This window comes from Macaca mulatta, chromosome 14 (genome assembly GCF_049350105.2).
Source record: "Macaca mulatta isolate MMU2019108-1 chromosome 14, T2T-MMU8v2.0, whole genome shotgun sequence".
Classification (NCBI taxonomy): domain Eukaryota; kingdom Metazoa; phylum Chordata; class Mammalia; order Primates; family Cercopithecidae; genus Macaca; species Macaca mulatta.
In genome coordinates, this window is record NC_133419.1 from 185,193 (window position 1) to 209,365 (window position 24,173).

General features: G+C 55.7%; 3 protein-coding genes and 2 pseudogenes across 4 annotated transcripts; 3 read left to right on the plus strand and 2 right to left on the minus strand.

Moving 5' to 3' along the window:
• Positions 1–1,046, plus strand: LOC720748 (small ribosomal subunit protein uS2 pseudogene; annotated as a pseudogene). Its single transcript, XR_013403345.1, has one exon. The product of XR_013403345.1 is annotated as a small ribosomal subunit protein uS2 pseudogene (transcript).
• Positions 1,047–5,642: 4,596 nt separating this feature from the next.
• On the plus strand, positions 5,643–6,811 carry LOC114672189 (interferon-induced transmembrane protein 3). The gene is made up of 2 exons (XM_028832948.2): positions 5,643–5,925; positions 6,497–6,811. Exons 1-2 carry the CDS (start codon positions 5,677–5,679, stop codon positions 6,647–6,649), a joined length of 402 nt encoding a protein of 133 aa, XP_028688781.1. The 5' UTR covers positions 5,643–5,676; the 3' UTR covers positions 6,650–6,811.
• On the plus strand, positions 6,780–8,111 carry LOC114672155 (uncharacterized; annotated as a pseudogene).
• An 8,013-nt stretch (positions 8,112–16,124) lies between these two features.
• IFITM1 (interferon induced transmembrane protein 1) lies at positions 16,125–17,321 on the minus strand. Its single transcript, XM_001085444.5, has 2 exons — positions 17,018–17,321; positions 16,125–16,474 (listed from the first exon to the last, which is right to left on the minus strand). Exons 1-2 carry the CDS (start codon positions 17,201–17,203, stop codon positions 16,283–16,285), a joined length of 378 nt encoding a protein of 125 aa, XP_001085444.1. The 5' UTR covers positions 17,204–17,321; the 3' UTR covers positions 16,125–16,282.
• A 3,773-nt stretch (positions 17,322–21,094) lies between these two features.
• On the minus strand, positions 21,095–22,258 carry LOC697829 (interferon-induced transmembrane protein 3). Its single transcript, XM_015113207.3, has 2 exons — positions 21,975–22,258; positions 21,095–21,408 (listed from the first exon to the last, which is right to left on the minus strand). Exons 1-2 carry the CDS (start codon positions 22,221–22,223, stop codon positions 21,256–21,258), a joined length of 402 nt encoding a protein of 133 aa, XP_014968693.2. The 5' UTR covers positions 22,224–22,258; the 3' UTR covers positions 21,095–21,255.
• Positions 22,259–24,173: the final 1,915 nt, after the last annotated feature.

Consider the following 24,173-nt stretch of genomic DNA (forward strand, 5'->3'; position numbering starts at 1 on the left):
CTTTCCGCGCTACCTACAAAGGGGTCCATACGGCGTTGTTCTGGATTCCCGTCGTAACTTAAAGGGAAACTTTCACAATGTCCGGAGCCCTTGATGTCCTGCAAATGAAGGAGGAGGATGTCCTTAAGTTCCTTGCAGCAGGAACCCACTTAGGTGGCACCAATCTTGACTTCCAGATGGAACAGTACATCTATAAAAGGAAAAGTGATGGCATCTACATCATAAATCTGAAGAGGACCTGGGAGAAGCTTCTGCTGGCGGCTCGTGCCATTGTTGCCATTGAAAACCCTGCTGATGTCAGTGTTATATCCTCCAGGAATACTGGCCAGAGGGCCATGCTGAAGTTTGCTGCTGCCACTGGAGCCACTCCAATTGCTGGCCGCTTCACTCCTGGAACCTTCACTAACCAGATCCAGGCAGCCTTCCGGGAGCCACGGCTTCTTGTGGTTACTGACCCCAGGGCTGACCACCAGCCTCTCACGGAGGCATCTTATGTTAACCTACCTACCATTGCTCTGTGTAACACAGATTCTCCTCTGCGCTATGTGGACATTGCCATCCCATGCAACAACAAGGGAGCTCACTCAGTGGGTTTGATGTGGTGGATGCTGGCTCGGGAAGTTCTGCGCATGCGTGGCACCATTTCCCGTGAACACCCGTGGGAGGTCATGCCTGATCTCTACTTCTACAGAAATCCTGAAGAGATTGAAAAAGAAGAGCAGGCTGCTGCTGAAAAGGCAGTGACCAAGGAGGAATTTCAGGGTGAATGGACTGCTCCAGCTCCTGAGTTCACTGCTACTCAGCCTGAGGTTGCAGACTGGTCTGAAGGTGTGCAGGTGCCCTCTGTGCCTATTCAGCAGTTCCCTACTGAAGACTGGAGTGCTCAGCCTGCCACGGAAGACTGGTCTGCAGCTCCCACTGCTCAGGCCACTGAATGGGTAGGAGCAACCACTGAATGGTCTTAAGCTGTTCTTGCACGGGCTCTTAAGCAACATGGAAAAATGGTTGATAGAAAATAAACATCAGTTTCTAAAAAAAAAAAAAAAGTTCAGCTTTGCCTAAAGAGTTGGTTAGTCGAAAGAAATTCTTGAGTTTAGATAACAGGGGCTGTGGAAGGCGACGTGCATGTTGCGCAGATGAGCCTCCAGGCAGCAGGCTGGAGAGAAGGATGATAAATATCTCTTTTCCACCCTTAAAAAGGGCTGTTAGTTAAATGTCTGTTCTGTTAGGAAAAGACCTAGAAAGGGAAGGAGATTCTCTACAGAATGCAGATTTCCCTAATAAGAGACAGTTGTGCAAGGCCGTTTCAAAATATGCCAAAGAAATCTATTTTGAGGCTGGGCATGGTGGCTCACACCAGCACTTTGGGAGGATGAGGCAGAAGGATCTCTTGAGCACAGGAGCTGGAGACCAGTCTGGGCAACATGTGGGGAAAAGAAAGAGATCAGCCTGTTACTGTGTCTATATAGAAAGAAGTAGACATAAGAGACTCCATTTTGTTCTGTATTTGAGATGCTGTTAATCTGTGACCCTACCCCCAACCTTGTCCTTGCAAGAGACATGTGCTGTGGTAACTCAAGGTTTAATGGATTTTGGGCGTGCAGGGTGTGACTTTGTTCCTAGAAAAGCTAGGTATTGTCCAAGGTTTATCCCCATGTGATAGGATGAAACAACGTTGCTAAAAGGTTTATCTCAAGGCACGGGATTTTCCTTTAAACTTATTCATGTCACAGAGATCCTTGTTCTTATGTCTTACTGCTGATTTCCTCCCTAAAAATGATCCTATTGTCCTGCCACTCCCTTATCTTTAAGATGGTAAAGATAATTATCTATAAATACTAAGGGAACTCAGAGGCCGGTGCCGGCGTGGGTCCTCTGTAAGCTGAGCGCCGGTCCCCTGGGCCCCCGCTTTTCTCTATACTTTGTCTCTGTGTCTTATTTCTTTTCTCAAGTCTCTCGTTCCACCTAACGAGAAACACCCACAGGTGTGGAGGGGCAGGCCACCCCTTCAGCAACATAGCAAGGCCCCGTCTCAAAAATAAAAATAAGTGGGCCGGGCGCGGTGGCTCAAGCCTGTAATCCCAGCACTTTGGGAGGCCGAGATGGGCGGATCACGAGGTCAGGAGATCGAGACCATGCTGCCTAACACGGTGAAACCCCGTCTCTACTAAAAAATACAAAAAATTAGCCGGGCGAGGTGGCGGGCGCCTGTAGTCCCAGCTGCTTGGGAGGCTGAGGCAGGAGAATGGCGTGAACCCAGGAGGCGGAGCTTGCAGTGAGCTGAGATCCGGCCACTGCACTCCAGCCTGGGCGACAGAGCGAGACTCCGTCTCAAAAAAAATAAATAAATAAATAAAAATAAAAATAAGTTTATTTTGGGGGTAAATAATTTTTCTTTCCTTCAGAGCCTGCTATTTGTTGTGAAAGGAAAATAAATATTGGGATCCCAAAATCACTGAACCAAAAGGAGACGTCACGCTGGGAACTGCTTAGGGCAAAGCTGCTGCCCATTCTGTTCCTAAAAACGGCGACTGCCGAAACAAAAAAGCTACATACCTGCCTCAATTTGTCCACAGGGAAATTCCTTGCGGGCAAAAGACAAATAGAACTCAAAGTTACCCTTCCGGCTGAGATAATGCATATCTGATCGCTTCCTTTGGAAAAGCTCATCTGAAACTCAGACGAATGGGATCCTTTGTCTCTTCTCGACCTGTGATCTGGAAGCCCCCTCCCCACTTCTAGTTGTCCCGTCTTTCCAGACGGAACTAATGTACGTCGCACATATATTGATGTCCACGTCTTCCTATAAAACCAGCTGTGCCCCGACCACCTTGGGCACCCTGTCAGGGCCTCCTGAGGCTCTGCCACCCATGCATCCTTAACCTTGCTCTTAAATTGACGGAGAACTTTCTCAGATATTTAGGGTCTACACTGTAATGTGACGCTGTACCACAGTCATGTTGGAATTTGGTACCTTATTGCCTCGAAGAGTCTGTTTTGTCAGTACTATGAGCTTTATCTCAGTGTTACTGCTGGTCGGTTGTACCTAAACTCCACAGGGAGGGGATATCAGTAGGCCTGTCCAACCTGCCTTCCCTTCGAGGCTGTGAATTCAGTTTTTCAGGTTTGTTTGGGACTCCCTTGGCCAAGGGAGCTCCATTCAGTGGTGGGGGCAAGGGGGCTTAGATTTTTATTTTTGGTTTTCAGTCAGCACTCCCGTCCAGTTGGGGGCTTCAGACCATGAAGAGGGAAGGTGTCCCCACAGCACAGCCAGACACAAATCCCAGGACATCCTGTGTGTGGGGGAGACACAGCCCAGGATAGAAGGCGTGTGGAGGCCTGGACGTGCCTAAGTCCTTTGCACTCACCCCAGCCAGCAGAAGGAAGAGGACTTAGGGACCCAGGCCTGACGACGGACTCCTGCAAGTGGGCATTAATATAAGACATTAGTATCTTACTTTCAGGGCCGGCAGTGGTGGCTCACACCTATAATCCTAGCACTTTGGGAGGCCGAGGCTGGCAGATCACCTGAGGTCGGGAGTTCAAGACCAGCCTGGCCAACATGGTGAAACCTCGTCTCTACTAGAAGTGCAAAAATTAGATGGGCAGGGTGGCAGATTACCTGTAATTCCAGCTACCCCAGGAGGCTGAGGCAGGAGATCACTGGAACGCAGGAGGCAGAGGCTGCAATGAGCAGAGATTGTTCCACTGCACTCCGGCCTCGGCACCATAGCGAGACACCATTTCAAAAAGAAAAAACACTTTACTTTCGGGATACAATTGAGGCAGGAGAATAGGGTCTGGAGGCCATTTCACACTTTCTTCCTGGAATTAGGAAGTCTTACTCCCTTTGCAAACCCCCACTTCTGCATGGCAGATGGGAAATTGAAAGTACCTCTGATTGGCTTTTTCTAATCAATCAGAATTTGCATAGGACTGTACCCTTGTAACTTAATTGAAGCTTCTGATAGGAGGACAAGTCTTTCCATAGAAGTGCAACTTTGTAACTTCACTTTAGCCTCTGATTGGTGGCTTTCTGCAACGATTTCATTTTCATTTTAAAAAATCATTTTTTATTTCCAAAAATAATTTCATTTTGAAAAAAATCTCTGCTTTTGTTGCTTCATTCTTTCCTTGCTTTTGTGCATTCTGTACAATTCTTTGTTCAAAACGCCAAGAGCCTGGACACCCACTACCAATCACACAATCCTTTCTGCGTGGCCTGGAAAACATCCAGTAGCAAGGGTGTTTAACGTCGAGAAGCACTGTGATTCGACAGTAGACACAGTCGTTGTTAAAGTTAAATCTTTTAAATCTTACAAATTATCAATAAAATTTATCCTATAGAGCCAAAGTCATCATTACTCAAACACATCACTCTGCAATTACACGGCTGCACGCTACTGTCATGTGAGCTCCGGAGGTCACTGATGTGGACCTGACCACCCGCTGCGGTGAAAGGCTACAGCAGGGTGAGCAGCCGCCCATCTCTGTAAGTTCCACCTGCAGCGATGTCCTCTGGGGAGTCTGCAGCCTGGTGGGCAAATAAGCCCAGGAAAATGGGCCCATGTGGCACATCAGGAATTAAACAGGTCGCGCTGCACACAGGCCTGCAGGCCACGCTCCTGCCCCTGTGACCCCTCCCCTGCCAGCCCTGCCCACACTGCCCCCTCTGACCGGCCAAGCGCACAGCATCAGCTCAGTTTGCCGCAGTAGCCTCTGCCAAGGAGGGTCCAGGAAGAAACCCAGCGGCCACACAAGGTGTTTCCACAGGGAGGACGTAACCTCAGGAGCTGCTCAGAGGCACAAACCGGTTCATGAGAAAAACAGGCGGCAACTGCAGGAAGCAGCTGGCACCCGTGTGAGGACCCAGGGAAGAGGCAGAGATGATCAGAACCTGGAGATCTGGAGGGCGCCCCAGGGACCAGACACCCAGAGCTCTGGGCAGCGTGGGTGCCGCTGGGCCGCGTGGAGCGGGTATGGGAGCCTTCACCCAGGTGGGCCTCCAGGGTAAAGGGCCATGGCTCCTAACTCCACCATCCAGGCCTCTGCCACTGGCATCCCACAGCCCCCTCTTCCGTCAGTGCTCCCCAGAGTCCCCGTTCCTGGGCCTGGAGGGCTCCTTTGGGACAGGCAGCACTGGCCGCCAGGCCTCTGACCTGCACCAGGAGACACGGGGACCTTTAGCCCCCACACCCGCACGGAGCAGGACTGCAACCCCAGGAAAGGACAAGGCATTTCAGCAGATGAGGCCTGTGACAAGTGAGGCGAGGGCTTTGGGGGAACTGCTGTGGGACCTGGCGTGTGGAGGCACCAGCACAGGCCTGGCAGGAGCCCTGAACCGGGACAGTGAGGTCCTGCAGCTGCTGGCCTGCGGTGTGGAGACTCCCAACGTAGGGGAAGTCTCCAGGACCCCCACACCCCTAACAAGATGAGAAATGTGCTCACTTGGGCTCTAGAGAGGAAGCCCCTCAGCCCTCAGCCCCTCCTTCCTCCCCGTCCTAAAGTAATTTGATCCTCAGGAATTTGTTCCGCCCTCATCTGGCCCCGGCCAACTCTGCATTTGACAAATGCCAGGAAGAGGAAACTGCTGAGAAATCGAAACTACTGGGGAAAGGGAGGGCCCACTGAGAACCATCCCACTAACCCGACCACTACTGGCCTTCGCAGGACACCATGAACCACACGGTCCAAACCGTCTTCCCTCCTGTCAACAGCGGCCAGCCCCCCAGCTATGAGATGCTCAAGGAAGAGCATGAGGTAGCTGTGCTGGGGGCGCCCCACAACCCTGCTCCCCCGATGTCCACCGTGATCCACATCCGCAGCGAGACCTCCGTGCCCGACCATGTTGTCTGGTCCCTGTTCAACACCCTCTTCATGAACACCTGCTGCCTGGGCTTCATAGCATTTGCCTACTCCGTGAAGGTGCGTATGGCCCCAGGGAACGCTCAGAGGGTCCCGGTGAGCCTGGAACTCCACCTGCCCAGAAGCTGCCTGGGGTGGGGACTCGTGTGTCCCTGTGTGAGTTTGTGTGCACCTCTGTCCCGTGTGTGCCCAGTAGCTGTCAGTAGCTTTGTCTGTGTGATCTGTGTGTGTGTGGCTTGGGGAATCCGCCCAGTGCAGGTCTAGGAGGAGGCTCCAGGAGGCTGGCTGGCTCAGAGTTTGTCCCCAGCGATCCACTAGCCCAGAGCAATTCTCCCTACAGCCCAATACCAGAAATTACACCCTCACCTTCCAGACTGGCACCCAGGCTCTCCCAGAAAGTGAGAAGGGAACTCACAGGCGACTTCACCCCGTGGTGGGGAGAACAGCCTGTGCTGGGGCCCAGGCAGAAGGAGGATGAGCCCCGAGGCCCCTGGGGAGTCTGAGCCTGAGTGAGGAAGGGGAGAGGGTGGTCCCTGATCTCAGAGTGGGGAGGAGCCGGGGGTAGTGGGAGCCACAGCACATGGCTCTCAGCGGAGGGATCCTGCTCCCCTCACCATCTCTTCTCCTCCAGTCTAGGGACAGGAAGATGGTTGGCGACCTGACTGGGGCCCAGGCCTATGCCTCCACCGCCAAGTGCCTGAACATCTGGGCCCTGATTTTGGGCATCCTCATGACCATTCCGCTCATTGTCATCCCGGTATTGATCTACCAAGCCCATCGATAGATCAGGAGACATCATTCAGGCCAGGAGCTCTGCCCATAACCTGTGTCCCACGTGCTCCACCTTCCATTCCTGGTCCTGCCCCCAGAGCTGAGTCCTGTATCAGCCCTTTATCCTCACACACTTTTCTACAATGGCATTCAATAAAGTATACATGTTTCTGGTGCTGCTGCGACTTCACCTGGGGAGGGGTCCTGCTGGTTCTAAGATTAAATGTAACGCCAAAGGTTCTTGCCTTAGCCACGCCACCAAAGAATTGGTGTGTCGGCTGCCTGCGACAAGTGATGGAGACACGGACCAAGAGAAGAAGAAACTGTAGGCTTTATTGAGCAGAATGACAGTACAAAGATTCCACGGCGTGGAAGGGGTCCCAAGCGGGTAGCCACTGCTGGTTTTGGGTGATTGCCTCTTAAACTCTTTAAGGCGGGAAATACATGCGGCGGGAAAATATTACCAGAGCAAGAAACAAAGGCAGTAAATTATTTTGTGACGTGTCTTAGATTTTGAGGAAAACCGGCATTGCAACTTACGTTTTATCTAATTTTATCTATTTTATGACCTTGCAGCGGCATAGCAAAGGAGACAGGATCTCACAGGACTTTACAAAGTATGTTCACAAGGAATTGGGATTGGGAGCATAGATAAGGTCTGCTGGTCACAGAAAAAGGGGTTTTTAACATTTCTTTTAGTTTTAGGGGAGGGGGAAGGAAGAGGGAGAGAGGACACAGGAAGCTTACAGCAGAATTTTCGCTGTTTATAGCTTTCTTGGGGAAGAAAACACATAAACAAATCCTGGTGTTAGGAATACTTTAGGCATATATCTTCAATACTATTCATCTAGGACGTAAAGGAGAGCCGATGCAGGAGACGGGGGTTTCACAGCTTTCTGAGCCCCTACTCGACCCAGGATGCCCAGCTGGCCCCTTCTTTCACGAGCAGTGTGGTCAGCCCCTGCACTGCCCCTTCTGGCCTCTGCAGCTCTTGAGGACCGGGCAAGTGCTCAGGCCTTCTGGTTTCTGGCTTCCTGCTGTGGGCAGCAGCTGGATCCAGGACCCTGGGAGGAGTTCCTGTGTCCTGGAAGTCTCAGCTCCGACTCAAGGTGGGCTCTTTTCGGGAACGTCAGTGCTGAGTCGGGGACACCCTGGGCCCAAGGATGCTCTCTTGGCCTGTAAGCAATCCAGGCTGTAGGCTGAGGACAGAGGGAAGGGCTTGAGCCCCCAGCAGGGCTAGGAAAGAAAGGGCAAGGTGGCACCGGCTCCCCAGCTGCTCCTAGGCCCTGCTCTGTGGTGCTGGGGACCTGGCTTTACTTCCTCGGGGTGGAGGGAGCACCGAGCTGTCTGGAGCAGCCAGTCCTGCACATGTGGGCGGCTCAGGCCCTGTGGGAGCGAGGGGGCTTTGTGCCCAGGGCAGCAGCTGAAGGAGCCCCGGGCCTCGTAGCCCGTCCTGGGTGACCCAGGTGCTGCTTCGTGGCAACTGCCGCCTCCAGTCCGGCGGGCATCGTCCCTGATCCCCCGCGGTGGGGGCAGCACAGGAGCAGAGGAGCTGCCCTCATGGAAGTTCCCTCCACCCGGGTCTGACCCCTGGACAGACTCCCCCGCCCCGACCTGGTTACAGCTCCCTTCCCCGGTTCGGTCTCCGGTGTGGGCGTCTGGGGTGCCCCGTGGGCAGCCGCGGTGGGAGCTGGGGTGGCCACGCGCGCCCGCCCCGCCGTCCGCCCCCGACTCCAGGTCTGGATCTACTCCCCCTCCCCACCCGCACCCGCCCCAGACCCGGAGCCGCGCTCTCGGCCCAGGGGTCCAGGCGCCCTCTCCCCTCGGGGGTCTCCCGGACGTGAGTTCCAAAGGCGGCGAACTCCGAGGTGGGCCCGGGCGGGAGGCGCGCGGCCCCGCCGGGCGGGGAGGGAGAAGCGGCGGAGGCGGGAGCTCAGCGGCGCCCCTGGCGGCGGCCGGCGCAGGTGCAGGTCCCGGAGGAGGCTCCGCCCGCAGCCCGGACCCCGGGGGGTGCGCGGGACGCGGACCCCGAGACCCGCAGCGCCTGACGAGCACGGGCGTCCCTCTCCTCCCCCTCGGGCACGTCCCCGGCCGAGCCTTCCGGCCCCGCTCTGGGGCTCCCACCTCCCCTTCACCCGCGGGGGGTCCGATTTCCGCGTCTCCGGGGCCCCTCCCTGGGCAGGGGCTCCAGCCTGAATCCAGGAGTGACCTGTGGGAGGACTTGGTGGTCCGGGAATCACCCTGGGAGCCCGGTCCTGTGACCCCATAATGGGTTCTCTTTGCGCTCCGGGACAGAGCCCGTTGGTCGCATCGAGGCAGGGGACTTGCAATAAGGAAGGTGCAATTCGCGCAGAGCCGGCTGCAGGGGAGACCCGAGTTTTGTTATTACTCAAATCCGTCTCCCCCAAAACGTGGGGATCCGCGTTTTGAAGGATGATTTGGTGGGGAGGCGGCCAGTGAGTCAGGAGTGCTGACCGGGCCGGTTGGAGATGAAGCCTTGGGGGGTCGAAGCTGTCTTCCCAACCCTAACCCAGTTCCTGGGTAGGGGCCACAGGACCAGGGGAGCCAGATTGTGGGTCTGGGTGGTGGCCGCTGATCCAGTGAGTGCACAGGTCTGTAAAGTATCTCAGACTCTGATCCTAGGTTCTACAGTCGTGCTGTGATCCTCGGGAGCAACTTGGGGGCTGGCGGGGTCAGAATCTTCCATCCTCCAGCTGCGTGACTCCTAAACCATCATTTCTAATCCTGCGGCTAATGTGTTAGTCCTGCAAAGGCAAACTAGTCCCCAGGCAAGAAGGGGGCTTGGTCAGCCTTCATGGATAAACGCTTCTCCCCAGATTAGTTTAGGCGAAGCCCAGGGATGAGCAAGGACAGCTTGGAGGTTAGGAGCCAGACGGAGTCGGTTAGGTCAGACCTCCTTCACTGTCGTCATACTCTCAATGATGACTTTGGAAAGGGTGGTTTAATTTCCATGCCTGCCCCTCAGAATCCTGCCTCCCTCTTGTGCCCTGCAGTGTCTTCCTCCCTAAACCACAAAACACCTTCCACAGGAAATTGAAGCCGCACCCTGTGGGGAAAAGAAAGATCAGACTGTTACTGTGTCTATATAGAAAGAAGAAGTAGATATAAGAGACTCCATTTTGTTCTGTATTTGAGATGCTGTTAATCTGTGACCCTACCCCCAACCTTGTCCTTGCAAGAGACAGGTGCTATGGTGACTCAGGGTTTAAAGGATTTTGGGCTGTGCAGGATGTGCTTTGTTAAACAAATGCCTGAAGGCAGCTTGCTGGTTAAAAGTCATCACCATTCTCTTTATCTCAAGTACCCAGGGACACGTACACTGCGGAAGGTCACAGGCACCTCTGCCTAGGAAAGCTAGGTATTGTCCAAGGTTTCTCCCCATGTGATAGTCTGAAATATGGCCTCGTGGGAAGGGAAAGACCCGATCGTCCCCCAGCCTGACACCCGTGAAGGGTCTGTGCTGAGGAGGACTAGTATAAGAGGAAAGAAGGCCTCTTGGCGGTTGTTGGCAGTTGAGATAGAGAAAAGCATCTGTCTCCTGCCCGTTCCTGGGCAATGGAACATCTCCGTGTAAAACCCCATTGTGTGCTCTGTTTACTGAGAAAGGAGAAAACCGCCTTAGGGCGAAAGGTGGGACTTGCTGGAGCAATGATCCTAAAAGGTTTATGGAGATGTTTGCATATGCATATCAAGGCACAGCATTTCCCTTTAAACTTATTCATGTCACAGAGAACTTTATTCATATGTCTTACTGCTGACTTTCTCCTACAATGATCCTATTATCCTGCCACTTCCTTTTCTTTAAGATGGTAAAGATAATTAACAATAAATACTAAGGAACTCAGAGACCGGTGCCGGCATGGGTCCTCGGTATGCTGAGCGCCGGTCCCCTGGGCCCACTTTTTCTGTATACTTTGTCTCTGTGTCTCATTTCTTTTCTCAGGTCTCTCGTTCCACCTAACAAGAAATGCCCACAGGTGTGGAGGGGCAGGCCACCCTTCACACCCCACTCCGCAGTCACATGTGGCCTTTGATAGGAGATCACAAAGCCTTGCAGGGAGTTTGTTTAGGCAGCCCTTGATGTCTCAGAGCAGGCTCCATCCACATCCACCCCTGGCTTGCCGGGACCCGGCCACAGTTTGGTCTAAGTGGCCTGGGATGTGGTTGGGCCTGGCAGTGGCCTGTTGGGGATTGGGTGGAGGGTGGCGGGGATGGTGTTCGATTTGGGGAGGCCCAGCTGTGACTCCTAGCAAGGGCGACGGCGAGCTCTTCATAGGAAGTGTCGACGCTTCTGCAGGCTGAGGGGTCTGGCGACCTGGATGCAGATTCCAGATGATCAAGCCAGATAGCCGGCCATGTGTCTGCCCCAAGGTACTCTCTAGCAGCCCTGACTCTGGCAGAGTACATGTGCCTAGGATGGGAGTTTAACCTTCATATTCGTTTGTTTTCACACTAGTATAAAGAACTGCTTGAGACTGGGTAGTTCATACATTAAAGAGATTTAATTGACTCACATGGCTGGGGAGGTGTCAGGAAACTTACCATCACGGCAGAAGTTGAAGGGGAAACAGGCACCTTTTCCACAATGCGGCTGGAAGGAGAATGAATGATGAACTACTCAACGCTCTTAAAACCATCAGATCTCTAGAAAACTCACTCTGAGGAGAACAGTATGGGGAAGCACCCCATGACCCAGCTCCCTCCACCTTGTCTCTCGGGTGACATATGGGGGTTATGAGCATAACGAGGATTATAAGTGAAGACGAGATTTGGGTGGGAACACAAAGTGTAACCATAGCACCTTCTTTGGAGCTCATCTATTTTTGGGTGTTTGTGTACCTGTGTTTTGGGAAAAATAATAAATGCAGACTAAAATCAATAACCCCTCCATACCCATTACCAGCATCCACAATGCTCACCTTCTGCCACTTTCTCATCTATGCCCCCATCTGAGATTAGATGATAGCTCATCGTCTTTTAGATTTTTAGGTAAAACTTACGTTAATAGGGGCAAATCCCATCTGTCCAGTTTTGAAAATGTAAAACCACCTTGTGAAAAATTATGTTGTTAGCAGCGGAATGTATCTGAGTCACAGGGCATGAAAATGTTAGTGGTGGCAAATCCATGTGGCTCTGCAGCAACCTCAGTTCTTGCCCCCTCAGAAGAAAGAATTCGACTGAGGGGCATAAGGCAGAAGGAGAGACCAAGGCGAGCAGCAGGAGTGGAAGGAAGGAACCGCACTGGGAAGAGGGCAAAGTGGGCAACTTAAGACATGAAGTAAGCAGCTGGATCTTCGACGTGGGTTTTATGTGGTGGCTTCTGCGTCTTCCGCCCCTTCTCCGCATTCGTCTCTTGGCGTGGGCTATCTGCAAACACGGTGGTCTGCCAGCACTTGGGAGTGGCTGCGTGCAGGGTGTTTGCTGGAGCTCTGCGTGTGCTCACTTGGGGCCTTCTTCCCCTACCAGCTGAAAGCTCGTGGGAGGTCATTCGCCAGTTAAACCAGCCATTTGACCTCCTCATGCGCATGCTGGAGCCACTCACCCAACTCCTGAGGTCTTACTGGGAAGCTGCTGACCACGTTTCGGGTTTTTTCTATCTACTGGGAGACTGCCTTTCCTTGGCACTGGTCACTACCAATTATTATTTTAGAGAAACGGTGTAACAACCATCTGACCATCACCTGAGGGGTCGCCTGACATTCCTGGTTGGGGGTGGGAAGCGCTTTCCTGTCCTGCTGAAGCCGCAGGAGCTACCTACTGTGACAGTATCAGTGAGAAGAATTATTGAGACTGTGAACTGAGCTAACCCACCCCCCATCTTGACTTTCCCTTAATTATTCCTGGTTTTTGGGGCCAAACTGACTTTGAGAGACATATAGGCTATTGTTTCAATGACAATAGGCCTTGTCCAAAACTCAGCGGCTCGTCATGATTGGGGACTAAACTCTGATTTTTTTATCTTGCCCAAATTCCTATCTAAGGGGCTTGGGAAGCCATGCCCTACAAACCATAAATTCTCATCAGATGGGTTTTATTCTACCATGTATATCATGACTTACTTTCCAACCTGACCCTGGCATAACGTTACGATACGAGGAAGAAAATAAAAAACATTTTACCCCGAAACATGTTTCTTTGCCATATTTTGAAATGGCCCTGTAAAGCCGTTCTTTGTGGGGGGAAATTTGCATCTGTAAAGAATCTCTATTGGCCGGGCGCGGTGGCTCAAGCCTGTCATCCCAGCACTTTGGGAGGCCGAGACGGGTGGATCACGAGGTCAGGAGATCGAGACCATGCTGCCTAACACGGTGAAACCCCGTCTCTACTAAAAAATACAGAAAACTAGCCGGGTGAGGTGGCGGGCGCCTGCAGTCCCAGCTACTCGGGAGGCTGAGGCAGGAGAATGGCGTGAACCCTGGAGGCGGAGCTTGCAGTGAGCTGAGATCCGGCCACTGCACTCCAGCCTGGGCGACAGAGCGAGACTCTGTCTCAAAAAAAAAAAAAAAGAATATTAGCTAAATCTTTTTCTTCCAGACCCTCCCAGTCCTGAGGAGATTAACAGTTGAGCACCTTTTAAAGATCTGAATAGGGAACATTTGTCATCTATTGTCTCCTAAGGACAGCCACTATAAGACTTCAAAAGAACTTCGGTCTCCACAATCTTTATTTTAACCTGTACACCCCCTTTCTACCAATCCCAGGTCTTTAGACAAACTCAGTGACTCAATCATCAACGAGAGGATTAAATTCACCTGCAGGCTGGAGCGCTGCCGCCGCCCCCCCACACCCCCCCCCCCAGCTTTGTGTTGTCCTGCCTTTCTGGACCAAACCAATGTATTTATTTTTTTTCAATGTATTTCTTTTTTTTTTTTTTTTTTTTTGAGACGGAGTCTTGCTCTGTCGCCCAGGCTGGAGTGCAGTGGCGCGATCTCGGCTCACTGCAAGCTCCGCCTCCCGGGTTCACGCCATTCTCCTGCCTCAGCCTCCCGAGTAGCTGGGACTACAGGCGCCCACAACCGCGCCCGGCTAATTTTTTGTATTTTTAGTAGAGACGGGGTTTCACCGTGGTCTCGATCTCCTGACCTTGTGATCCGCCCGCCTCGGCCTCCCAAAGTGCTGGGATTACAGGCGTGAGCCACCGCGCCCGGCTTCAATGTATTTCTTAAATGTATTTGATTGATGCCTCATGTCTCCCTAAAATGTATAAAACCAAGCTGGGCCCCGACCACCTTGGGCCTATGTTTTCAGGATTTCCTGAGGGCAGCATCACTAGCCATATTTAGCTCAGAATAAATCTCTTCAACTATTTCACAGAGTTCGACTCTTCATCGTCGTAATTTAGAGCTTAAGATTGGCCTTTTGAGATTCCCCCCCTCCTTTTTTTGCATGCCTGACACCCATGGCTCCCCCTGGACCTGACAGCTCCTGTGGTCCCACCCCGGAGGGGCGACTCAGCTCAAGGGGACAGAAAGGGTCTATTAAACCTTTTTTTTTTTTTTTTTTTTTTTTTTTTTTTTTTTCCCCCGCAGAGTGCTCTGCGGCCCAGGCTAGGGTAGGGTGCGGTGGCGCGATCTCGGCTCACTGCAGCCTCTGCCTCCCAAACCCCTTCTTTACTGAAGGCCCCTCCAGCGATTGCAAATGGATGCCCGCCGCACACACCGCCCCGCCGCACCCAGAGTCCGCCGGTCGCTTCCCCTCTCAATCTCCGCCCTCTGGGAGGCAAACCTGTCCACGCCGGGGTCAGCCTGGCCGGTCCCACGGCATCCCGTGTGGGGCAGGTGTGTCCTCCGGCGCCTGCCGCCTGGGCTCGGCGTCCGCCCCGTCCCTCCCAGGAGGGTTTCTCCCGCTGTGGACGCGCCCCGTGTGGCCGCCTTCTCCCGACCGAGAGCACCTGCGCCGTGCCTGGTCTTGCCCTTCTCCAGAGCCGGCGGCCCGAGTCTCCCCTGCAGAGGAGGGGAGGCCCAAGGCCGCCGGGGCCTGGCGGGCGATGCCGTCCACGGGGACCCGAGTCCGCTCTCCCGCGAGTGCTGTTTGGGAAACTTCTCGGCTCGGGCCTCTCACCTCCCCGCGGTCGGCGCACACCCGACGCCCGTGGGGACCGGGATCTGGCCGCGCTGCTGGGCCGTGGCGAGCTGGCGTTCGGCACCCGGGACCCACGACGCGCGCTGCGTCTCCGCCTTCGTGATGCCTCAGACTTCCCGTCACATCTCAAGACCGCGGGATCCCGGGGCCCTTGCGGGTGCACCAGAGGGGTCTCCCCCGGCAGGACCCTCTTCCCCAGCTCCCGCGGGGCTCCTGGTCGAAGCTGCCCTCCCGGGCCCTCGCGAGCGCTGCCCGCCTGGGGGAAGTCCCCGCACCGGCGCACCCCGCACCTGGGCCTGGGCACCTGGCTGCGCCGCCCCCCGGGCCCGGCTGCTGCTCCCGCCGGCCTCCCTGCCTCGGAGCGAGCGAGTGCCTTTCCCTGACCCGGCGGCGCCGGGCCCTCCCCTCAATGCCCAGGACCTCCGAGCCGGCCTCGCTCCCTGGTCACGCTGGCAAAAGTGGAACCCTCGGCGAGAGGGCGCGCCCTGATGCGCGTCCATGGCCCCCCTCCCGAGGACCCCCAGTTAGGGCGCCGCAGGTGAGCGGCGGGGGAAGTGGGGGACAGTTAGGGCGGTCGGTCCCCAGCTAGGTCCCGGGAGAGCCCTGCATTACCGCCGGCTGAGGCAAAAGGCAGGCGGGCCTTGTCATCGCGGTCCCACTGCTGGCAGGCTGAGAGCCAGAATCCCCCAAGGGGCAAGGCACCTGTGGGAGGACCCCCGCCGCCACAGTGAGGCCCTGCTTTGGCCCCAGGAACTCCTCTACCCAGGAGGCCCAGCCAGTTTTGGGTTCAGACTTCAGAGTTTCCGTCCGACTTGGTGGAGAAGTCACTGGGTCTGACTGGCTTCCGCAGTCAGCCCACAGTCGGGGGGGGCTTCGCGCCACCCTCGGGCCACTGGCTGCCCCCACCCCAGGGGAGCAGGGAAGACCCCGGCTGGACTGGAGGAGGCAGGTGCCAGGACCCAGCACACCTGGATCACCCAGGAGGGGCTGCAGCCCTGAGGCTCCTTCAGCTGCTACGCTGCCCCTCCCGCAGGGCCTAAGCCGCACACCAAGCCCCTGCCCCTCCCGCAGGGCCTAAGCCGCACACATCTGCAAGAGGAGCTGCTCCAGCCAGCTCAGAGGCAGGCAGGGTTGTCCTGGCCCAAAGGTATTCTGGACACAGTGTGTCCTTACCTTGGTGTCAGAGAAACACCCACCCCACAGTCCTGGTCCAGCTGCTGCCCATGGCAGGAGGCCGAAACCAGCAAATTCTGAGCACATCCCTGCTTAACGTGAGAGCTTCACAGAGGAGGGATGCGACTGTGCAGGGGCTAACACTGGGCTGTTTCAGGACTAGGCTGGGACCCTGCAGCAGGGCCCCCATGCCAGGTGAAGTCACAGCATCATCACAAGCATGTGCACTTTATTGAATGTCATTGTGGACAGGTGTGTGGGGATAAAATGCTGTATCTAGGGGCAGGACCAAGGGGACAGGGACAACAGCCCCAGCGTGAGGGCCAGCATTGCAAAGTGGAGTACAAGGGTCGCGGGCTATGGGCAGCTACTAGTAACGCTGTTTTTCCTGTACGATCTGTAACATAACATGGTAGATTGCCACAGAGCCATACACCAGTAACAGGATGAATCCGATGGTCATGAGGATGCCCACAATCAGGGCCGAGATGTTCAGGCACTTGGCAGTGGAGGCATAGGCCTGGGCCCCGGTCACGTCGCCAACCATCTTCCTGTCCCTAGACTGGGGGACAGGACACAGCTGAGGGCTCTGAGAGCCATGTGCTATGGCTCCAGCTTCCCCCTGGCTCTTTCCTGCCCTGAGATCAGGGACCACCTCCTCCCCTTCCTCACCCAGGCTGACTCTCCAGGTGCCTCAGGGCTCATCCTCCCTCTGGCTTGACCCCAGCACAGGCTGTTCTCCCCACCATGGGGTGAAGTCACCTGTGAGTTCCCTTCTCACTTTCTGGGAGAGCCTTGGTGCCAGTCTGAACGGCATCCAGGTAGGGAGAATTGCTGTGGGCTAGTGGATCGCTAGGGACAAACTCTGAGCCACAGCCTGCTCTAGGAGGAGGTCCTGGAGCCTCCTCCTAGACCTGCACTGGGCAGATTCCCCAAGCCACACACACACAGATCACACAAAGCTACTGACATGGGCACACACGGGACAGAGGTGCACACAAACTCACACTCAGGGACACGTAAGTCCCCACCCCAGGCAGCATCTGGGCAGGTGGAGCCCCAGGCTCACTGACACCCTCTGAGCATCCCCCGGGGCCACACGCACCTTCACGGAGTAGGCGAATGCTATGAAGCCCAGGCAGCACCAGTTCAAGAAGATGGTGTTGAACAGGGACCAGACGATATGGTCGGGCACGGAGGTCTCGCTTTGGATGTTGATCATGGTGGACCTTGGGAGGATGGTGCTATGGGGTGCCCCCAGCACAGACACTTCGTGCTCCTCCTTGTGCATTTTCTGGCTTTGGGGAAAGAAGTGTTGAGTGAAGGTTCGAGAAGTGTGGTTTTCAGCGTGGAGGGAAGCAGAGCAGTGGTGTCCGGATGCAGTGAGCCCTGCTTTCCCCTGTTGTTTCAGTTTCTCAGAAGTGTGTATTTCTCTTAAGTTTCTATTTCCTGTTGTTTATAAATTGGTGAATTAGCCGGGGACCAATGAGGTGTGGAATAAATTCTTGAGGATCAAATTACTTTATGGCAGGGTGGGAGAAAAGGCTGAAGGTTAAAAGGGAGGAGCTTCCTCATCAGAAACTCGTCAGGATTAGTGACTTCCTAAGTCTTGCGTTTAGGGGACCCTGAGGATTTTACCCAGGCTTGGATTCTCTCCACCCCAGGTCAGCAGGTGCAGGACCTCACTGTCCCAGTTCAGGGCCCCTGCCAGGCCCCCACTGGGGCCTTCACACTCCAGGCGCCAGGACAATCCCCCCAAAACCCTCACCTCATTTGTCACAGGCCTCGTCTCCTGAAATCCTTGCTCTTTTCCTGGGGCTGCAGTCCTGCTCTGTGCGGGTTTGGGGGCTAAACCTCCCAGGTCAGAGGCCTGGTGGCCAAAGTTTCCTGCCCCAAAGCAGCCCTCCAGGCCCAGGAACGGGGACTCTGGGGAGCACTGACTGAAGAGGGGGCTGTGTTGAGACACAGTGAGGATTCCAGGGCCTGTCGGGGGAGCTTTGGAGCACAGGACACACTTGAGCCACCCCTACCTCCTGGGTCCCAGCATTTCCCATGGCTTTGGTTGGGTGGGTGCTAGGCGTTGGGTCGCAACCATGCAGGAGAGACCTGGAGGGTTGACAAAACCAAGTCTGGGGTTGTCAGGTCTGGGGGCCCCTTCACAGGGACATAGAATTGTCAACTGAGTAGCAGGAGGGAGCCCTCAGGCACAAGGATCATGAATTACAATTGCAAATTACATAAAGTTCTTAAGTTCTCTTTCTGCTTTCTTTTCTGCGTGCTTTAAGTCTGCTGTTACTTTTCTACAGAGATAAAATCACTGTTTGCATCCAACCATTTCTTTTTATTGTTTGTGTAAACCAATGAATTTGTATGACTATCTCATGGCTGGAGTTCTGAAGTAAAAGCCATACTTTTGCTTGAGTGTGTATGTGTGTTTATGTGTGCATACACATGTTTCGTTACATGTTTTTGGCCACAAGTTACCAAATTTAGCTTAAACTTATAGAGTACTCATAAATTAAATAAAAAGCCTAAATGCATTTCACATTCATGTGACGTAAGTAAAATCTTTAATAAGCTAGCTTTAAAATTACTGGTAATGTTAGAAATTGTAGCAGGACGAGTCACAGACAAAACCCTCAGACACCAAGTTGTGGAAGGAAAGGGCTTTATTTGGCCTTTATTCAGACGGGAGCATTAGCAGACTTCCATCTCAAAAGCTGAGCTCCAAAACCATCAGCCCCTCCCTACCCATTGCAGCCAAAAAAAAAAAAAAAAAAGAACTCGCCATCGCCCTTGCTTGGAGTCACTGCTGGGCCTCCCCATTTCGCACACCAACCCCGCCACCCTCCACCCAATCCCCAACAGGCCACTGCCAGCCCCAACCACATCCCAGGCCACTTAGACCGGCAAGCCAGGGGTGGATGTGGATGGAGCCTGCTCTGAGATATCCAGGGCTGCCCAAACTCCCTGCAAGGCTTTGTGACCTCCTATCAAAGGCCACACGTGACTGCAGAGTGGGGTGCAGCTTCAATTTCCTGTGGAAGGTGTTTTGTGGTTTAGGGAGGAAGACACTGCAGGGCACAAGAGGGAGGCAGGATTCTGAGGGGCAGGCATGGAAATGAAACCACCTTTGCCAAAGTCATCACTGAGAGTATGACGACAGTGAAGGAGGTCTGACCTAACCGACTCCGTCTGGCTCCTAACCTCCAAGCTGTCCTTGCTCATCCCTGGGCTTCGCCTAAACTAATCTGGGGAGAAGCGTTTATCCATGAAGGCTGACCAAGCCCCCTTCTTGCCTGGGGACTAGTTTGCCTTTGCAGGACTAACACATTAGCCGCAGGATTAGAAATGATGGTTTAGGAGTCACGCAGCTGGAGGATGGAAGATTCTGACCCCGCCAGCCCCCAAGTTGCTCCCGAGGATCACAGCACGACTGTAGAACCTAGGATCAGAGTCTGAGATACTTTACAGACCTGTGCACTCACTGGATCAGCCGCCACCACCCAGACCCACAATCTGGCTCCCCTGGTCCTGTGGCCCCTACCCAGGAACTGGGTTAGGGTTGGGAAGACAGCTTCGACCCCCCAAGGCTTCATCTCCAACCGGCCCGGTCAGCACTCCTGACTCACTGGCCGCCTCCCCACCAAATCATCCTTCAAAACGCGGATCCCCACGTTTTGGGGGAGACGGATTTGAGTAATAACAAAACTCGGGTCTCCCCTGCAGCCGGCTCTGCGCGAATTGCACCTTCCTTATTGCAAGTCCCCTGCCTCGATGCGACCAACGGGCTCTGTCCCGGAGCGCAAAGAGAACCCATTATGGGGTCACAGGACCGGGCTCCCAGGGTGATTCCCGGACCACCAAGTCCTCCCACAGGTCACTCCTGGATTCAGGCTGGAGCCCCTGCCCAGGGAGGGGCCCCGGAGACGCGGAAATCGGACCCCCCGCGGGTGAAGGGGAGGTGGGAGCCCCAGAGCGGGGCCGGAAGGCTCGGCCGGGGACGTGCCCGAGGGGGAGGAGAGGGACACACACAGATCACACAGATCACACCCCCCGGGGTCCGGGCTGCGGGCGGAGCCTCCTCCGGGACCTGCACCTGCGCCGGCCGCCGCCAGGGGCGCCGCTGAGCTCCCGCCTCCGCCGCTTCTCCCTCCCCGCCCGGCGGGGCCGCGCGCCTCCCGCCCGGGCCCACCTCGGAGTTCGCCGCCTTTGGAACTCACGTCCGGGAGACCCCCGAGGGGAGAGGGCGCCTGGACCCCTGGGCCGAGAGCGCGGCTCCGGGTCTGGGGCGGGTGCGGGTGGGGAGGGGGAGTAGATCCACACCTGGAGTCGGGGGCGGACGGCGGGGCGGGCGCGCGTGGCCACCCCAGCTCCCACCGCGGCTGCCCACGGGGCACCCCAGACGCCCACACCGGAGACCGAACCGGGGAAGGGAGCTGTAACCAGGTCGGGGCGGGGGAGTCTGTCCAGGGGTCAGACCCGGGTGGAGGGAACTTCCATGAGGGCAGCTCCTCTGCTCCTGTGCTGCCCCCACCGCGGGGGATCAGGGACGATGCCCGCCGGACTGGAGGCGGCAGTTGCCACGAAGCAGCACCTGGGTCACCCAGGACGGGCTACGAGGCCCGGGGCTCCTTCAGCTGCTGCCCTGGGCACAAAGCCCCCTCGCTCCCACAGGGCCTGAGCCGCCCACATGTGCAGGACTGGCTGCTCCAGACAGCTCGGTGCTCCCTCCACCCCGAGGAAGTAAAGCCAGGTCCCCAGCACCACAGAGCAGGGCCTAGGAGCAGCTGGGGAGCCGGTGCCACCTTGCCCTTTCTTTCCTAGCCCTGCTGGGGGCTCAAGCCCTTCCCTCTGTCCTCAGCCGACAGCCTGGATTGCTTACAGGCCAAGAGAGCATCCTTGGGCCCAAGGTATCCCCGACTCAGCACTGACGTTCCCGAAAAGAGCCCACCTTGAGTCGGAGCTGAGACTTCCAGGACGCAGGAACTCCTCCCAGGGTCCTGGATCCAGCTGCTGCCCACAGCAGGAGGCCAGAAACCAGAAGGCCTGAGCACTTGCCCGGTCCCCAAGAGCTGCAGAGGCCAGAAGGCGCAGTGCAGGGGCTGACCACACTGCTAGGTCTGAGATCCACGCTCAGGACCCAGAGCAGGACCCCTCCCCAGGTGAAGTCGCAGCGGCACCAGAAACATGTACACTTTATTGAATGCAGTTGTAGAAAAGTGTGTGAGGATAAAGGGCTGATACAGGACTCGGCTCTGGGGGCAGGGCGAGGAATGGAAGGTGGAGCACGTGGGACACAGGTTATGGGCAGAGCTCCTGGCCTGAATGATGTCTCCTGACCTATTGATGGGCTTGGAAGATCAATACTGGGACGACAATGAGCAGAATGGTCATGAGGATGCCCAAAATCAGGGCCCAGATGTTCAGGCACTTGGCGGTGGAGGCATAGGCCTGGGCCCCAGTCAGGTCGCCAACCATCTTCCTGTCCCTAGACTGGAGGAGAAGAGATGGTGAGGGGAGCAGGATCCCTCCGCTGAGAGCCATGTGCTGTGGCTCCCACTACCCCCGGCTCCTCCCCACTCTGAGATCAGGGACCACCCTCTCCCCTTCCTCACTCAGGCTCAGACTCCCCAGGGGCCTCGGGGCTCATCCTCCTTCTGCCTGGGCCCCAGCACAGGCTGTTCTCCCCACCACGGGGTGAAGTCGCCTGTGAGTTCCCTTCTCACTTTCTGGGAGAGCCTGGGTGCCAGTCTGGAAGGTGAGGGTGTAATTTCTGGTATTGGGCTGTAGGGAGAATTGCTCTGGGCTAGTGGATCGCTGGGGACAAACTCTGAGCCAGCCAGCCTCCTGGAGCCTCCTCCTAGACCTGCACTGGGCGGATTCCCCAAGCCACACACACACAGATCACACAGATAAAGCTACTGACGTGGGCACACACGGGACAGAGGTGCACACAAACTCACACAGGGACACATGAGTCCCCACCCCAGGCAGCTTCTGGGCAGGTGGAGTTCCAGGCTCACCGGGACCCTCTGAGCGTTCCCTGGGGCCATACGCACCTTCACGGAGTAGGCAAATGCTATGAAGCCCAGGCAGCAGGGGTTCATGAAGAGGGTGTTGAACAGGGACCAGACAACATGGTCAGGCACGGAGGTCTCGCTGCGGATATGGATCACGGTGGACGTCGGGGGAGCAGGGTTGTGGGGCGCCCCCATCATAGCCACATCGTGCTCTTCCTTGAGCATCTCATAGTTGGGAGGCTGGCCGCTGTTGACAGGAGAGAAGAAGGTTTGGACCGTGTGGTTCATGGTGTCCTGTGAAGGCCAGCGGTGGTCGGGTTAGTGGGATCGTTCTCAGTGGGCCCTCCCTTTCCCTAGTAGTTTCGATTTCTCAACCATTTCCTTTTCCTGGCATTTGTCAAATTGGGACTTGGCAGGGGCCAGATGAGGGCGGAACAAATTCCTGAGGATCAAATTACTTTAGGACGGGGAGGAAGGAGGGGCTGAGGGCTGAGGGGCTTCCTCTCTAGAGCCCAAGTGAGCACATTTCTCATCTTGTTAGGGGTGTGGGGGTCCTGGAGACTTCCCCTACGTTGGGAGTCTCCACACCGCAGGCCAGCAGCTGCAGGACCTCACTGTCCTGGTTCAGGGCTCCTGCCAGGCTTGTGCTGGTGCCTCCACACGCCAGGTCCCACAGCAGTTCCCCCAAAGCCCTCGCCTCACTTGTCACAGGCCTCATCAGCTGAAATGCCTTGTCCTTTCCTGGGGTTGCAGTCCTGCTCCGTGCGGGTGTGGGGGCTAAAGGTCCCCGTGTCTCCTGGTGCAGGTCAGAGGCCTGGCGGCCAGTGCTGTCTGTCCCAAAGGAGCCCTCCAGGCCCAGGAACGGGGACTCTGGGGAGCACTGACGGAAGAGGGGGCTGTGGGATGCCAGTGGCAGAGGCCTGGATGGTGGAGTTAGGAGCCATGGCCCTTTACCCTGGAGGCCTACCTGGGTGAAGGCTCCCAGACCCGCTCCACGCGGCCCAGCGGCACCCACGCTGCCCAGAGCTCTGGGTGTCTGGTCCCTGGGGCGCCCTCCAGATCTCCAGGTTCTGATCATCTCTGCCTCTTCCCTGGGTCCTCACACGGGTGCCAGCTGCTTCCTGCAGTTGCCACCTGTTTTTCTCATGAACCGGTTTGTGCGTCTGAGCAGCTCCTGAGGTTACGTCCTCCCTGTGGAAACACCTTGTGTGGCCGCTGGGTTTCTTCCTGGACCCTCCTTGGCAGAGGCTACTGCGGCAAACTGAGCTGATGCTGTGCACTTGGCTGGTCAGAGGGGGCAGTGTGGGCAGGGCTGGCAGGGGAGGGGTCACAGGGGCAGGAGCGTGGCCTGCAGGCCTGTGTGCAGCGCGACCTGTTTAATTCCTGATGTGCCACATGGGCCCATTTTCCTGGGCTTATTTGCCCACCAGGCTGCAGACTCCCCAGAGGACATCACTGCAGGTGGAACTTGCAGAGATGGGCGGCTGCTCACCCTGCTGTAGCCTTTCACCGCAGCGGGTGGTCAGGTCCACATCAGTGACCTCCGGAGCTCACATGACAGTAGCGTGCAGCCGTGTAATTGCAGAGTGATGTGTTTGAGTAATGATGACTTTGGCTCTATAGGATAAATTTTATTGATAATTTATAAGATTTAACTTTAACAATGGCTGTGATAACCAACAACTCACAGTGTGTCTTGATGTTGAACACCTTTGCTACGGGATGTTTTCCAGGCCATGCAGCAGTGATTGTATTCACATAGTATAATTTTTTTTTTTTAATTGGGTTGGAGTCTTGCTCTGTCACCTAGGCTGGAGTACAGTGGCCGGATCTCAGCTCACTGCAAGCTCCGCCTCCCTGGTTCACGCCATTCTCCTGCCTCAGCCTCCCAAGTAGCTGGGACTACAGGCGCCTGCCACCACGCCCGGCTAATTTTTTGTGTTTTTAGTGGAGAAGGGTTTTCATTGTGTTAGCCAGGATGGTCTCGAGCTCCTGACCTCATGATCCGCCCGCCTCGGCCTCCCAAAGTGCTGGGATTACAGGCGTGAACTACCGCGCCCGACCCACATAGTATAATTTTTTTTTATTTTTGAGATGGAGTTTCACGCCTGTTGCCCAAGCTGGAGTGAGGTGGTGCCATCTCGGCTCACTGCAACCTCCGCCTCCTGTGTTCAAGTGATTCTCCTGCCTCAGCCTCCCGAGTAACTGGGACTACAGGCGCCCGCCACCACGGCTTAT